The sequence below is a fragment of the Dromaius novaehollandiae genome, chromosome 1 (assembly GCF_036370855.1).
Source record: "Dromaius novaehollandiae isolate bDroNov1 chromosome 1, bDroNov1.hap1, whole genome shotgun sequence".
Classification (NCBI taxonomy): Eukaryota; Metazoa; Chordata; class Aves; order Casuariiformes; family Dromaiidae; genus Dromaius; species Dromaius novaehollandiae.
The window spans coordinates 69292299-69309547 of NC_088098.1; the positions used below are offsets into that span (position 1 = coordinate 69292299).

Genomic DNA, 17249 nt, shown 5'->3' on the forward strand with positions numbered 1-17249 from the left:
GTGTTTTTTTGTCAGAGGGGAAGGGGTTACCTGCACAGAATAGATACACAGTACAGAAGAATGCATTCTTTCACTGCATTACTCTTTTCTTCTGCCTCAATTTTGATCCTTCCCACCTGTGATTTGCTTAGCCTGCCTACACATAGCAGTGCTTATTCACTCCTTGAGTTTTTTTTGTTTTTTTAAAGACTTCAAAACAGTGTAAATCTTCATGATGGATTGATTTAAGAGTATGTAGAGGTGAAGATATGAAATAAACATCTTTGAGTTGAGCTGGCAGCCTAGCAGTTGTAAGAGGAACGCGTTTTTCTAGTTTGGCTTCTTTGTTTCCTCCCTGCCTCCTCAAAATCAACCTGTTTTGGGAAGACTGTTGATTTTGGCAGTGGGCTGATGTGTAGCTGTAAGTAAATGAGCTCTGGGATCAGGAAGAGTACAGCCTGTATCGAATAGGCCGGTATCCTCATTGACGTATGCTCTTTCCCAGTTCACCTGCCTTGTCTGCTTCTAGTAAGTGAGAGAGCTTTCCTGGGTAGTGTTGGTGCATCCCTGTCCATCGCTCTGTAGGCATTCGTTCAAAACCCATCCTGTATCTATGTTTACAGCCAGCATCAATGGCCCTGACTACCTGTAATTGCTAAAGTATTAACTTGCCTTTTTTGATTCGTGTCTTTTTCTTCGTATCTGAGAGAGTTGGGAAAAGATAACTAAAATGCAACTATTTTCATGCAAAGCAGACACCAGGTGCAGTATATATAACTCAGAGAGCAACAGAGCAAATTTTGTCTCTGGTTCCTAATGTGCTGTGGCAACAACAAAACCACAACAACAACAAAAAAGAAACACGGTTTGGCAGAGTCAAAGCAGAGGCCCCTCTCTACGCTCCTCATTAGAAAGTTGCGCTGGACGGGTCGCTTTTGCTGCTCTTGGGCAATATCAGCTCCTGTCTCAGCACCAGCCATGCGTGCAGCTGGGATCAGAAGAGCAACTGCTCCTCACAAAGTGCTCAGCTGTCCTGCTGCCTCATTCCTGCTGTCCTGCCTGGAAGCAGCAGGTGGTTCTCACCTGGTCTGAAAGAGCAGGAGGGCTTTGGAAGAGGGAGCTGGATTTAATCCTGCCTGTAACCTATTCCCAACGTTGGCTCCATAGCTGACTGCAAAACTCTTTACCACGATGAAGCTATGGGAGCGGGAGGGAAGCTGCTTTTGATATACCAGTCTTGAATGAGATAGGAAAGGTGTCAGGAAAAGCATTTAGGGACCGGTTAACTGACCAGAGTTGCTGGAGTTATAGCAAAGTGCAGAGGGTATGATGTTGTTTTGGCACTGTTCCTTTCCCAGCGGTAGCTGTGTTGTAATCCTCTTCGGGAAATGTCCATGTGTGCATGCAATGTGCTAATCAAGCTTTAGGTTAATGAGGATACAAAGGCCTTGATCAGTGTATCAGTACTTTTCTCAGAAAGCTCGGTTCCAGCTGCATGCACAAATACTTTTCATGTATACAAATCCATGACAGAATTTCTGAAGCGCAAAATAATTTTCCTCATATTGTTTTTTTGGATTTGTTTTATTTTTTGCATTATTTCAGAGGAGGAAAAGATTGCAAAGATGATGTGTGCCTTTGCATGTGTATGAATCAGTGAATGAATGTGTGTTTTATTTATAAAGTCCTTTTCAGACTGGCGGTGGTATTGCGGCATCCTACAGGCATGACTCAGGTGAATCTCTGCAACTGTTGAAGTACTCTGGTATTTAATACCAAACCATTTGTGTCTTCTGATTGTACTCCTGTTTGAAATTGCTCTGTAGCATGTTTTTTAAAATGTTTACAATATTTGTGGGCCTGCCTCTTCTGCCCTCCCCGCCTCCCAAAGTGGATGGAGTAGAAAGCCACCGAGAAGGAGATAGTGCTGAGATAGGAAACACTGTTTGGCAGAGGGGCCTAGAAATTGAAGGTGAGGAAGAACAATGATATTGTCCTATCTTGTTTTCCCGCCAATTCAGGTTTCAGCTGTACAGTTATCCCATGTCACCCTCCAGTGAAACAGCACAGGAGGGGAAAGGTGTAGCTGTTAGATGTGTTTCTCCGCCTGCTTTTTCGCTTAACTTGGATTTAAATATTTTGAAGGCTAATGCACTTAAATTCACACATTGATTTTAACAGGAAACCCAAGCTTGAGGGCTTCGATGTAAATTATTAGAATGCCAAATAACCGAGGTTACATTTTTGAATGGTTGTTTATGCCAGCAGTTTATAAGCGTGGAGGAAATAAACCTTTTCTGAACAGCTTTCCTAACAGAAAGTGTGACTTAAGCCAACAGAAATGTCCAAATACATAGCTTACTGCCAAAACTGCCTTACATGAATTAGATTTATTATACACTAGACATAAAGAAATCCAAACATTCACTTTGGTCCTCGTCCTACACTGAGATTTGAGTAAGGGGGTGTAGTCTGTAGCCATAAATTACTTGGGAAACCAGCCTTTGGAAGCACCCCCACGCCCCCAGCTGTGACATTTTCTGCAGGGTAGTGCATGTGATCCGCTATTGTTGCAGCCCTGCGGATGAACTTGCTGCACCCTGACACGCCAAGCCTGCTTAGTGTCACAACTACACTGTGTCAAGTTCTTAACAAAATAAGCCTCCGACCGGAAATAGCTGCTCTTTGAAGTTCCAAAACTTGCTCTAGTCTTGGTTTTACAAATATCATACCTGTTGAATACACTGAAAAGATATTTCAAGCTACTTTTCTGTGATAAAGCACTGTGGTTAGGCCACTGCTAAGTGCAGATGTGTTCACAGCATCCCAGTCTTTGCCAGTGCTTTATTTATGGCTTTATTTTTAATAAGTGTTGGTAAAATTTGTCTCACTGTCCTAAGCTAAGGGCTTCAACGCAGTGGTAAGTTAAATTTAAAACTCTTCAAAGTGATGTATGTGCTAGATTAGCTAGCACAGTGGAGAATGCAGGGTTAGCAACAAGACAAACTCATAAATGTGAATAATTACTCTCTGTCAGGGATGACTTTGTCTTTTTAAAATTGGAAAGTTATGATGGTAATGGCAGCACTCAGCTAGAAGCACAGAGTGCTTCTGCATAGGCTAATGCTGGACTCGCTGATAAACTTATTTGCAGTGGCCCTGATTTGGTATGATGCTTTAACTCTAAGCACAATTATAGTTTGAAGTTTGCAGGTGGTTTCTCATTTAAAGTCCGTCCTTTCTTAGTGAAAATGGGGCCTCAGTTATGCGTTAGTTACTTATCTTACTGAAGTTCTGTGACAGTAGTCAAACTGAAAGTGTGTTCCCCTGAAAAATTATAATGGTATGCACCTTTGCTCAGGTTTCTGAAGGCCGCTATAAGGGTGTTAAGGGAACTTAGCATACGTGAGAACCAAATTTGGTAATATCATTGTGAGTAAACTCATTAATGAAGTTAATCACCTACTTCAAAAAACTTGCTGGATCAGAACCTCTATTAATCTTCTTTTTTCTCTGTTACGTGTTTTTGGAGGGGGTAAGTTGATAGTCCCTAGGTGATCCACATCTTTGCATGGCTGTTGTATCAGTAACTTAATCAAATGACCTGCAGTGTCTTATTGCTGGTTGTCCTGGTACAAAGACTCTGTCAAGAGCCTTTGTCAGCTTTGTTCTTCTTAGGATAACAAGGTTTTTGCACTTTTGCTGCAGTGGAAAGTTTGTTTGCTAATGGCCTGTAAACTATGAGCATAGCACCTGCATTGTAAATCTTTGGTTGCGTTTCTGACTGTGATTTATAGCAGTATTGTAAAACTGTTTTCAGATGAGAATGCACAACCCTTGGAGGAAGCAGGTGACGGTTCTGTGGGATACTATTATTTGTGCCTGATAAGAATGATGTTTTCTGCTTAATGAGAGTTATAAAAGGGGAACTTGCTAGCATTTTACCTGTCAGTGCCGAGGCCAGGATTTCCATGTTTTACCTTCCATCGCTGATTTTACAGCAGCTGTCCAGATTGTGTCAAGGCTGCATCCTTTGCACTGCCAGAGGTGTTTATGACACTATCGACTATAAAATTTGGAAACAGCAAACACTCAGCAAATGTTTTGGCATGCAAATGGAGAAATAATCTTAAATGGCATGACTACTTGGATTTCCTCAGTTTGATGTTAATTTCTTAATTAACACCTGAATATTAAATTCGGGAGTTTAAAAATATTTTTAAAAGGGTTTCAGTGTATCTCAAAGGATTCTGAGTTTGCAAGAATCAGATTAATGCAGGTCGTAAAAAAAGCCAACTCCCCACCACCACACGCACACACACACGGACATATTCCTTGGTGTTTCTGCATTTTTTTTTCATTCCAAAGCCCTTAAAGAGGCAGAGAGGTGAAATTGGTGCCTGGCCCATCCTTCCAGGCGCTTATAGAAAGGCTAATATTTGGCTGCGGTGCTCACCCACATGGTAAGTTTGTGAGTCAGCAGAGGCTACGTAAGGGAAGTCTGGAAGTCTGTAGCCTTCTCTTTGGCTTCCAGGCGCAAGGTATTCGGGGTGTGCTGAGGAAACGCTGGGAAAAGGTGCCGGCAGATACGTTGGCTCGGACCCCGAGGCAGAGAACAGAGGGAGCCATTCACGTCTTCCCGCGGGTGCCGACCTGCAGCACGGGCTGAGGGTTCGCTTCCTCTGCCCTGATCTGTCTGTGAAAGGCAGCAGTCTGTTTGGGTAGGCTTTACTCAAAGCTCCCTGATTCTCCCTGGTGATCTCTAAACTAGGCAAGTACAGGCTAATCAAAGTGGAGCTGAATAACTAGCCAGAGTCCCTTAGTGAGCTACTGTTGGAGCTGGGAATAAAATTCATACTTTCTTCTCAGCCTGCACATTAATTCCTGTTCCCTTTTCATCCCTGTATGGCTATGCCAAGCTTGTTATAGCTGTGGTAATCAAGGGTAAGGTGAATATTTTAAAGTATGGATTAAGTGCAAAGTAATGAAAGCAATTAATGTAAAACTGGGTCTATGTTTTGCTTGCTGTTGTCAGAAGATCAAAGGAATGAATCCCTGCAAGGCCTACGAGCTTCCAGAAGTCCTTCAGGTGAGTTGATCGCCTGTCAATCTGCTGTGCTGGGTCTGTTCCAATAATTGCGGGATTGAACCTTCCTGGCTCAGGTTAGGCCTCTGTGGGTTTTGACTTGCTGAAATCTGCTTTCCGAACTGAAACGTATTTGTGTGGAGAAATCTGAAAGGGAGAACAATCTCTACTGAAGGGCAGCGAGGGGACAAGTGCGTTGCTTGAGGCTTGAGTATTTACCTTACAGGAGGAGACCACTGGTTTTACATACTGCAGGAAACACAGCCGCTGCTGAATTGGCCCAAAGAAAGTTTCGAGTGTGCCTAGGAGGAAGAAGATATCAAGTTGATTATAAAAAAAGAGCTGAGTTGCTTGACAGGCAGAACTGTAAAACTGGAGAACAGGAAATAGCAATTGGCTGTAGCTTACGTTATTTAAGATAGGCTTAATCCTCTAGGAGGAAACAAAAAGACAAATTGATTCTATCAAAATCCGTAATCTATCACTGAGGATCTGAAAATGTTCCCTTCTGGGATTAAAACAAAATGAGTGTCCTTTTCTGCCCTTCACGTCTAGCCTATTATATAATACTACTGAGACAAAATTGTCATCCCAAACACTGCACATGCTATTAGTTACTTCAGTTATCGACAGACATGAGGAAAGCCCAAAATGCTGCCACAGCCTGTCACTGTTTCGTGTCGACATGTGATCATTGCATGCTTTTATATTTGGATTTCCTCATTTAACAACCATGCTTTGCAGCATTTAACAACCCCCCGGCCCACCTCTCCCTGCTTTCCCTCACGAAAAAGTGAGGTTCTCAAGGCAGCTCGGTCAGTGCTGCACAGTATGATACTCCTGTTTGGTAACCAGGTGAAGGACAGCTGAGGACCTCTTGGGCTGTTACCTGGGTCAGTCAGAGTCCTCTAAGGCTAATGCCGTAAATCCTTACGGCACGCCAAACTCGTAACGCATGAAGCCTTATCTATCCTGAGGTAGGCATCCAGATGTCAGTAAGCAAACTGAGCTGTTTTTATAACATGCACATCCTCTAATGACTTGTGAAACTGTAGCAAGGCAGTGTAAGAATTAGCAGAAATCTCCGATCCTCTCATTGACTGCTCTGCTGTAAGCAATAGCTTTCTTTGTAACTGTTGAGAGGGTAAGTGAGCTTTGCAAATGCCCAACAAGAAGTTACAAAAATTAGGAAATGCTGTCCGTACAAGAATAAACAAATATTTGTAGAAAATTATCTGCAAGTTGCATAAATTTCCTCCCACACTACTTCCTGTATTCCAAATGAAGGGGTCCCTTTGAATAAGTTTAATGTATGTGTGTTACAGTGAATGTCAGTGTCTGAATAATCCTCACGAACCTTGAAAATGAGATTCAGAATTGAGAATTTTGCTTATCCATTTGAACTCTGTGTTAATTAGGAGCAGAAAGTTCCTTATAGGGGAGCTTCTAAGAGTCTCCCCAGAAGCACCACAAGAACAGGCATTTTTTGTCTTAGTTCAGAAGCTCCAGAATCCGCAAGAGCTTTGAAAGGTGCAGTCTGCACATTTGTCATAGTGGGAGACTGGGCTGCTTTTGAGTGGAAGATTGGGATGGATACAGAAGCATCTGGTGGCTTTTGAAGACAACACAATCATCCGAATGAGCGCTTAAGTGCTGGGATTGTATTTCTTATGAGTTCAATGAAGTATTATCCTGGAACCACTGAAAAAGGCATGAAAATTTTGTATTTATTGGTGAGCATAAGTTCTACTGCAGATTGCTGTAAGCAGAATCACTGACTGGGATTTAATTTTGTGGTTTGAAAATTTTTTATATTTAAAACAGAAATGAAGTGATGCTGACATGAGACATAGGAGGAGAATTTGGAAAATCTATCACCTTTGTAGATTTAAGTTTATTCTCCTACAGTTTCAAGAGGAGGCTTAATGTCAAAATAAACTGGATGGATGGTTTGTTATTTATGTTTTATTAAGTCAATATAGAAATGTTAAGCAGAAGTGATTTTACCTAAAATGGCAGCGTAGAAATAGCTATATCTTTTCTCCATCCTCTGATATGTTCCTATGTCAGGATTTATGACTAATCCAATGAAACACACACTTTCCTAGTGATTGCTCATGTGCTAGCATAAAACAGGCAGTTGTTGGAGGTTTCGTTCATCTCTGGGTTGGGTATATGGTACACATGGCTGCCTAACAGCATAAGGATTCAGGGAGAAATTGTGGAAAAGCCTTAAATTTTCTTAGTTGAACTGAGCTTAAGCTTTCAAGCTTAAGATGTGAGCTAGAAAACTTTCCAGTTTCCAGGCAGAGCAGTCTAGTTGCAGTTATTTACACAGTGCTGCTGTGACTTGCTCTTAAAACATGACACTAAGGCAGAGATCAAGAATTCAGAGAGTGGTTTTGTAAGCAAAAAACCTCTCAGGTTCATTAGTAACAGGAGGAGGAGATGTGGTCAAGGAGGGAGAAAGGGGGAGTAAACCCAAGAAAGGCAAGAAAAAGGAGTCTTCAGGCAGTTTTGCATACATCAGTCAGCAAGACCTTGGTCCTGTAAGGCCTTAGGAATATGCTTAATATTACACCTCTTCAGTGAGACAACCAAGAGCACGTGAAGCACATGGCCTGGACGGCAGGTCAACCCCTTCCTGCATATCTCCCTCTGCATGGCTGCCATGCCTTGGGTGCTTCTGGCCTCTACATTTCTGGGAAATAGTACTGAGGGGACTGAGTTTCTTTCTCAAAGCTACTATGAAACTGTGCATCCCTTATTAAAACTCCTCACTTCAGGGTTTAAATGTGGCATGGATCCACAGGGAGTCAATGCTGTTACGTTTGTCACAGTGGTTAAGGTCAAGCAGAGCAGTTTGGGAACCACGATATGTATGAGGTATGTTGCTGTCTTACTCTAGCAATAACCTAGAAGATAGCCAGGCTGCAGATAAAGATACTGTAAATAATGAAATGGCAATGTTTGCACATTATTATGTTTGGATAGCTTTGCAGGTTGTAAATCTAGGGAGAGCTGTAACTTGGTGGTCTTGTTCCCTTTTTACCTTTTATTTGCAAAGCCGTTTCTCATAGGTTACAAACCTACTTGCTTATGGGGACAAATCCATTGTTTGGATATCTGTTTTATTACGGTGTACTGTTGCCCTTTTCTGCATTTTAGGGTGAATTGTTAGTGGAGATCAGAAATAACATAAGAAGACTTTGCTAACAGCAAAATCTATTTTAATACAAAAAGATGCCTGGTTCAGTCTGCATGTGAGCATGCTGATAGTACTATTTTAGCTCAGTAATTCATACTAAGTAATTCATACTAAGGGCTCAAAATGTTGGCATTTTGCATGAATATTTGGTGTTTCCTTTATCCAGTGACATGTAAAGCTTAGGGACGATATTGTGCCTTGCATATTAAATATAATATAAAATTAGTATCTGCAGCTTCTAATATTATCCTTCAGGATTTGGGAACACCACTATACAGTGTCTTGGGTCATTTGTTACTTGTCATTGTAAAATGTTTGTGTGGGATTTAAGATAGTGCAGAATTTATTTCATTGTGCTCCGGGTAAATGTGCAAGAAATCTAGTCAGAGTAGCCAAAATGAGTGGTTCATTTTCTCTCTCTGCCTCTGTGCATTGCTGGAAATCTTGTATCCTTCCCCGTCATCTACACAGGGAGACTTGTTCCTTGTGTACAAACTTGCAGCAATGTGATGGAGTTACAAGACAACAAGATGGAGAGGATGTGGTGCATATCGCGTAATGCTTTGCAGCAGTCTCTTAAGCTAGGTGTGAGGGAACCTGTGGCTGCTCGATGGTGTAACATAAAGTTTACGGGTGACTTCTCTGCTTGCTTTGGGACTTGTCGATGGAGCGAGAGTACAACAAGATAACAGACTCCTGATCTCTGCCAAAACCAGAGATCAGATGCACAGTGTTCGTTGCCCCTTGTGTTCACAGCAGTTCTCACCCTAAGAGAGTTGACAATTTCTGCTGGAGAGACTTAAAGTTTGGAAGTTTGTGGTAAGTTAAGGAGTACAGAAGAGAGCCCTTTCCTCTGCGGGGGTGTCTGCAGAGGTAAGAGCGGGAGAAACTGTGTTTTCCTGCCCTGCTTCTTACAGAATTTAAAGTCTCTTGGCTGACAGCACTGCTGCAGGTTTTCAGCAGCACCAGCCTTAAGTGCACGCGCGCCACAAAAGGCTGCATTCCCCCCTCCTGCCCAAGGCTGTTGCTTTTTGGGGGGAGGTAGTTGTTGTTTTTCTGCGCTTGCTGACGTCAACAAAATCGCCAGATGGCATTTCAATGCTTTGCAAAGAGACAGGAGCCTTTTATTACTGGGGGTCACGTGGATCCCATTCATTTGCATTCCCAGAAGTGGTCTAAAGCTTTTCCTAACTGTACAGGCAATGAGTACGCTGCACCTTCCAGAGACCCAGAGGGCCTTTTGTGGGATATTGTTACCTTGAGTGGATCTGATAAGAGGCACGCAGAGATGAAGGTCTTGCTTCACATTCATTTCACTACCAAATATTGAAAGCATGCAGACGATTGTGCTTTACAGGGATTTTTTTCTCTCTCTTTTTTTCTGATGACAAAATAGTACTTTTGAAAACTCAGGGCAATAATCAGACCTATGGCTTAGCTCTGAGAAAGTTATTTAGTTGCTCAGATCCAGGTGACTCAGTAGCTTGAGGAGCAAACATGCAAGTCCAACGCTGTGAAAAATACTAGCGGAGGTGAGGAAGGGCTATTTGAATTTATACGTGGAAGATCTCAGGCTATAACGTTAGAGTGGAACTGTGTCGTGACCGATGCATGGAAAGGGAACTTAGTCCCTCAACACTCCTAAGCAGATAACTGACAATTCAGTACCAGATGCACAAGGTTAAACCAATTTACTTTGCTGTGCTTGAGCCGCCCCTGCAGCAGCTGGGCAGGGAAGCCAACAGCGCATGGAGGCCAGAGCAATCCCTTACTGCTGTGGTGACTCCAGCAGTAGTCCTAGTCGGGCAGCTAAACCAGGTGAGAAGGAGCACATGATTAGATCTCCAGTGGACCGAGACCTTAGAGAAATGATCTTGGATGAACTTGCAAAGACCGCTGGCAGCTGCATTCACACTGAGGAAGGAAGGGAAAGCCTGCTCAGCCGTTGTTTCGGTGGGGTGCAAGGCAGTGGATGCATGTATCGTCCTGTCACCTCTTCTCTGTGTTTGTGACCAGAACTCCTCAGCAGCTCTTTCCAGGCTCAGATCCATTTCTGGTGTGAATGCTAGTGGGTGCATGAGCTGCCAGGTGGTGCTGTTGGTCAGCAGCAGAGAACAGAAAAGGAGCTGTGCTGCCTCCTGGGCTAGGGGTGGTGTATGTGCTGGTCTGCACAGGAAAGAAAGCAAAATGTCGAGCTGTGGAACAAGTAGCACTGAGCAGACTTGAGTGATTCAATAGTACAACTGTCTTTTGTTATCCTTCCCAGTACAAATGTTGGGTTTTAAAATGTAAATTCCCCTTTTTATTCACCAACTAGGAATTTTTTGCCTACCGTAGTGTCAGTCCCGCCTCCACTCCTTGTTTTTCTTGGGAAAGATGAGCCTTGCAAACACCTTCTTGGAGAGGATGAAGCTGGTCCTTGGACTGGTTTCTTAGGCCAAAGGGAGGAGGAAGGTGTTTCTTCCTGAGAGGGAAAGGTGGGAGCACTTTCTGTTTTTCCCTGAAGCCATCTCCAGAAGCCTTAGCGGGAGAGCACAGGCTCCGTGGTGATGTGGAAAGCAGGCTAAGTAGTCTGGTTTCAACTCATACGTCACAGGTTAAAACTAAAACTCCCCTAAACTCATGTGAGATTGCCATAGGCTCCCAAATGAGCAATAATTAATCTCTGCTCACAAACCAGTTTTTAATAGATTACCATTTTATTTTGTACCAATGTCAGCTTCCAAATAGCCTCTTGGTGCTTCCTTGCTCAGAGTACACTGTGGTGACAAAGATGTGTGTAATTTAGCAAGGGCCATCTGTATGAAAAAAATAATGGGGCAACATAGCTCTATGATCTTTCCGAGTGTGAATACTTTATGGCTTAACAAAGTGTTATTGAAAGGCATGAAACAAGCATCACATACTCCCCTTTCCTGCTTGATAAACCATGTGTTAATATTGCTTACCCTTGTCTTACCAATTTTCCAGCTGTATGATATGCACTAAGTTCTGGTGATTTATCATGGTATTCTATGTATGTTAAGCATTGCTGCGATTCACATGGTGTTAAGTGGTTACAGAAGAACACATGAATAAATATAATGAATTAGTGGACTGTCTTTAAATTTGGTACCATTATATTCATGATTAGGAAGTGAAGAAATTATTTTAAGCTGGCGCAGAGCAGACTGGTTACTGTTGCATAGTACAGATAGTAATAACCAACTTGACCCTGCTTTCATAACTCCATTCTTCAGCCAGAGGGAAGGAAGAGTACGGTTTCTTTAGGACTGGCGTGGTAGGGAAACTTATTGCTCATGCTGTGCTCTGATACCTAATTTAATTTCACAGGGGAGTAGCGACTGGCGTTCACATCGTGATTCACAGATCATGGAACAGGAAGCAGCCTGTCAACTTCTAGGGAACTGAAAGGGAGGAGAGCTGCTCAGAGGAAAAACAAAAATATGTTTTGTGAGGGAATTCAGCTCTCGAGCACCGCAGGCCAACTTCAGTTCTGCTGTGACTCCAGCTGTAGGTAGAGGAGTCACTCAGCAGATAAATTTGCCCCTGACATTATTAGTTTCTATTGTCTTGAATGGAGATTGGTCCTTTGGTGGATTAGAAAAAGAAAGAAAAAGAGAAAGAGACTTTAATTTTAATGTCCCCTTTCCAAGCTGCCATTCCAAATTAATTCTGAGTTTTAGATTCACTTCCACAGCCACGGTAGCCTGTACCCAATAGCAAACATGTTGCTAAATACCTTGCATCCTTTTGCAAACCACATCCAATACGTTCCTTTGGAAGCAGCAATACTCAATGGGATAAACTGAAATGAGCCACGCATACACCAACATGCACATGCAAGCACTGGCTTTTTCCTTTGTTTTGCTGTTTCATTATTAGCATTTATTGTAACATTTTTTCATTCTCTCACTGCCATTATTATTTTTATGTGGATACTCTCAACAGTTTTATTTTACAAAAAAAAATCCTCAAAGTTAGAGAATGACTTTATGCTAGACACTGGACTTTTGTAGATGGAGTTTAGCCTCTTTAATAGCTCTGAGAGAAGATAGGACGGAAAAAGGAGGGGGGAAGGCATATATATGTTATGCTTAAATATTTGTCTAATTTCTCTTAAATAAGAGGAGGCTGCTTTCTTAAAACAGTTGTCGAGCACTGCATATGTATTACTGGGGAGTTTTGTGCTCCTACAGAAATGTCCTTAATCCTTCTAATACGGAGTATCTCAGTATGAGGGTCAGTGCAATGAGGGTCAGTGCAAAATGTTACGAGATTCCTTCCACCTCCCCCAGATACAATAATTTCTTTGTTTGTTTAAGATTTTCAGGACCATTTGGAAGAATGTGAACAGCGACAGTCTATTGGGCTAATATATAAAAACATGGATGAATATTTTTTTCCTCGCAAATCGATGGTAGTGTTTTATATGCCCAGTGGAGACAGAGTTTTCTTTGGAGGAAGAATAGTGCCATCTGGTGTTCCCTCGGAAAGGCTTTTCCACACCTAAGACATTGCCCGATGTGCTCCGTAAACGCCGTAACAGGCTCTGTTAAAAGTCACACTCAGTTGTGCCGTTGTTCTCCTGTTATACCCTTTCCTGTGGTGTCCGAAGCGCTGGCTCACTTCAAGCAGTCTCCCAGCCTTAGGTATCTAAATAGTCTGCTTGTTTGTGGAAGTGTTTGTGCTGCAGCCTTAGATGTGTACGTGAACTGGCTGGTCCTTCATTTTCTCCCGGGCGCCCACCGTGAAGCCCTCATCTCCTTCTCCTGGATCCCGGAGGCAGCGGTCCCGCGAGGGATGGGGGACGTGGTGAGGCTCCCCGCTCCATCCCCCGTGGCGCGTCAGGGTCGCGTTGCTCGGTTTCCAAGCAGGGCCGTGTAACCCCGCTTGAGCAGAAGAACTGTGCGCTCGTCTTTTTGCTCCTTACAGTCCCATCGGCGAGGCCGGGCTCGCGCCCGGGACGTCAGTGGTGCTGCCGCTGCCAGCGGGGAAGCAGAGGAGGGCAGCCAGTGCCTCAGCGGGTTTTCGGTGCTCGGAGAAGAAAATGGTGTTACGGATTCAAGAATAGTTTTTACGGAGCTAACAGAATGTCATTTTACAAGCAGAAATAATTATTGTATGTGATTAGAGGTATATCCGTGGAGGGATTTTGGTTATAATGATTTATTCTGTGCGCTTGCTAGAACATGTTTTAATTGGTTATTGTTTAGGCTGATCATGTCACAAAGCCCTTGAAACCAAGTAGAAACCCTTCGACTGTCTGTAGAGTTTGGAGGCGATGTTTTTATCTTTTATGTCTGGTTACTAAGTACACCTAAATCCACACACATCGGGATTCAGAGTTAAATATGAAGTGCTATTTGTAACTTGCCTGTTTGTTTTTAGCTGGCACGGGCTCATGTGGTTCTCTTTGTACACGAAGGATTAGGGAGTCTTCAGAGACAGCTTTTGATTCTCACTTTCTCCTCTGTTTAAACAAGGCCAACTCAATGTTAATTCCTTTCTTTCCAATTAATTTTTTCCTGCCCCGTATTTAAACTGAGCTGTTAGCGTGTTTAAGCATGAGGTGTGCTCCTATGGCTCTGTATAGAATTGGATCATTTTATAGTTAGTTATGGCTCAAAGGCACATTAGTATCATGTCAGGGAAACCGCATCCTAATTGAAGCCTTCTTTCCTAAAAAGCACGACAAAGTGGCACCCCATCCTGCTACCTTCTTGTGCCACCTTGATTTTATTGACAGGAAATCAAACACGTTTTCTTGATCTGTCAGTAAAGGTACAAGTGCACGTGAATGAAGTTTCATGCCTGTTTAATTTGGTGGTGTATTTCATCTTACTGTAATATCATGTAAAAGGTTTCAGGTTTACTCTTTATAGCAATTTTTGCCTGCAATAAGAGATGAAATGAGCCCAAATAAATTTGACTGCTCAGATTAAGAGCAGTTTTCACATTACTGGCAAAATGCCAGTCTGCTGCACAGTGTGGGGTATGAATGATATATATTTCCTCATCTGTATTAGCATTTTGCTAGGAATTACAGTAATTAAAAGAAAAATAATTTTACTGAGATATTTCTCCTTTCTCCAGAAGCTTGCTTCCTAATACTATTGCCAAAAATCTCACCAAATGCATTAGGAGCAGGAAAGGGGTGTACAGAGATTATTGGTTCGTAATTTTTTTTTGCTTTAATAGAATGAAGGGCGGTGTTGGGGTCCACTTGTAAAACTCAAACTGAAGCAGTCAGGGTGCTACTACAGAAGTAGGAAGATTGAATCCATGTATTTCATCAGCTGACTTGGCCCAGCACTGTATGGCAGATAATTTTGCTTGTGGTCTCTTTCAGTTTGTTAACAAATATGTTTGCATAAAGCATTGCAATGAGAGAGATGTGCGTAATTCTTCACGAAAGTCAGTGGCGTGAAGTCAGGTGTTTCCTTCTGATTGAAGTGGTGTTTTATTTTAGCTGCCCTGAGTCACCTCCCAAAGATACACTGATTGTAGAAGGAGACTAGGTCACCAGTGTTAGAAGGTGTGAATATCAAAGTCATTTCTGAGGTCTAATCCGATATGGATCAGTCCCATTTAAATCAACAAAGAGCCCTTCAGACTGCAAGAGATGTGCCAAGACTGCGCAGCAGTCTTAGGCAGCAAAAAATGCAAATGTGGGCAACAGGCAGTTTTGCAGGACCCAGAGTCATAACCTTTTTGAAAAAATTCAGTAACTTTGTTTCAGCATTTTCAAAGGGAAGGTTTAATTTTTAGAAGGTTGAAATGATTTCTCGTTCCTATTTTTTAATAAAAATGCTTTAAAGTTGCTGAAATGAAACCAAAACAAGCTCTTTAAGTTGCCAAAAATTCCAAAACAATCATTTTTCTGTTGTGGAACAAAATATTTTTGGTGTTTGCCTAAAATTGTCAGTAACATGAAAATCTTTGGGTTGCCGAGTTTGAAACCCTGTTTTTGTTTGTGAGGACACTGTTCTTCTCTGTGGAAGATGGCTCAGAGGCAAATTTGTGTCATTAAAAGTGGAGTGTCATCAGCAAATAGCTCAATAATATCTCCATGAATTAATAGGTCCTTTTGAGTCAAAGTATCAAGGCCTTGTATTGATGTGCTGGAGTTTGTGGGTCATGTTGGCCCTCCAAAATCAGCCTACCTACTCCATTCAGCAGCAGCCAGTGCTTCTTTTGCAATCTCTGATGCGTCATCACTTATTCCTCACTGGAGCAGGTTCAGATGAACCACTGAAGTTCCAGTTCACAAAAGGATTTAACATTTTAAATAAACATGTGTAACCCTCTGTTGATTTTCTTAATGCCTACATCCAAGCAGAGAAAGAAGTCACTGTAGGAACAGAAATCGTTGTCTAGATGGGTTGCCAGCGTAAGCACCGATGCTTCATGGTCTGTGTCTGTTTGTTGGTCTCTATGGCTCTGTTGCCTTTTGTAAATGAGAAGTCAAAGCTGCTAAATTTAGACGTGACTTCAAATCCGAGCTTTCCCAAAGCACTGAGGTGCTTGGCCCTCATCAAAAAGTGCAAATCCCGACACAGGTAACAGTGCTTGATACGGTGAGATGGTCACAATGCAGAAGTACAGATTGGATCGATTTTTAATTAGAATTAACAGGTAACTGGCATATCACGATTATGGACATTGCATGCCTTTATTCTTCTCCCCCCAACCCCTCCGAAATGCAAGTCAAGAACTGTTCACAACCTCAAGCCACAAGCAGAAAGTAGGACTTTTCTTAGATAAAAACCGTAAAGGTGCAAGTGATGAATCAGTCACCAGCTTGATGAAAGAAGTTGGTGGTTGCTGAGGTTGCTTAGAAAGACACAGAGCCTTTTGCGTCTAGTTCATAGATTATAAACCAGAACAATAATGGCTGAAAATGGCCGTCTTATGCAGCCTTCGACCTATTGCTACAATCAGCTGTATATCTTACATCTCAGTAGGCAAATATTTTGGTTCAGTTATGACAAAGAAAATAAGCCTATCATACAAATGAACTCAGTGTGGCTTTAAGTTGCTCTTTGTAGGTCAAGGATGAAGTTGGTTAGGATATGCCTTTCAGTCCTCAAGGCTTACCAGTCTGTTGGGTTATGTCTGTACTAAGTGAAGAAAATCATTTTAACATCACAGATGACCTGTAGAGGATAGTGTTTTATTTTTCTTGTACATGAATTACTGTCTCTGATCTTCACTGAAGTATCTGCCTTTCCATGACCCAGGAGAGCTGGCAGGTTTTCGCGTATAGTACATGCTTCATGTACCTCTTGCAGGTCCAGGGTTTAGGCGTTCGAGTAAAGCTTAGCTCGCACTTTAGAGAAACCGCAGCTTTGCAGGGCTGATGATGAAAGATTTGGGGGCTACAGTCCCTAAGGCTACAGTCACTTTTCTTGTATGAGTCATAAGGTAAGAATCCAAAATGAAGTCTTAAAGAAGAATGATTAATTCTTTTCACACAAGAGTTCATTAGTGACATAAAGTCATGAGAAAGAGGAGGAGGTGCATGAGAAAGAGGAGGAGGTGTCTATAGGACACCAGGTGATTATTAACTGATACTAGTGAGAGCGCTCTACCTCAGGAGAAGTAAAATAATGTGGACTGCAAGGTCTGGTGGAGAGAGAAAAAGTATTGAAATTTGACCAGTTTGGTTGCAGTGAGACTGTTGACTTTCATGAGCACAGGATTTACTCTTACTTCTTTTCAAAAGGTGCATAATATCTATGCTTGCCTTTGGCTTAAGTGAGAATATGGTCTGAAAAATCTACTACTAAGTGTTATTAGTGTTTTGGTCACCCGGAGTATGTCACAGCATATGCAAAATATGGACCAAGATGTACAGCTGGCTCCTACTGTCGTAGGATTTGCAAATCCTTGTCATAATCTCAGCAAGAACAGACTGACCTTTAAAAACATTGTATCTGCAACTTCATGGCAATTATTTCCTAGGTTCTAATT

The 17249-nt window shown here is 42.2% G+C and overlaps 1 protein-coding gene across 6 annotated transcripts in view; it reads left to right on the forward strand.

The window, feature by feature from the left end:
• PDE3A (phosphodiesterase 3A) overlaps nt 1–17249 on the forward strand; it is a 259714-nt gene that overhangs the window by 180288 nt on the left and 62177 nt on the right. For 2 of the 6 annotated variants that reach the window (XM_064515780.1, XM_064515789.1), the window contains exon 3: nt 5015–5068. The exons of the other annotated variants lie outside the window; for them this stretch is intronic. In XM_064515780.1, the coding sequence (XP_064371850.1) occupies nt 5015–5068 (54 nt within the window). The remainder of the gene's footprint in view (nt 1–5014; nt 5069–17249) is intronic. 6 annotated transcript variants of the gene reach the window in all.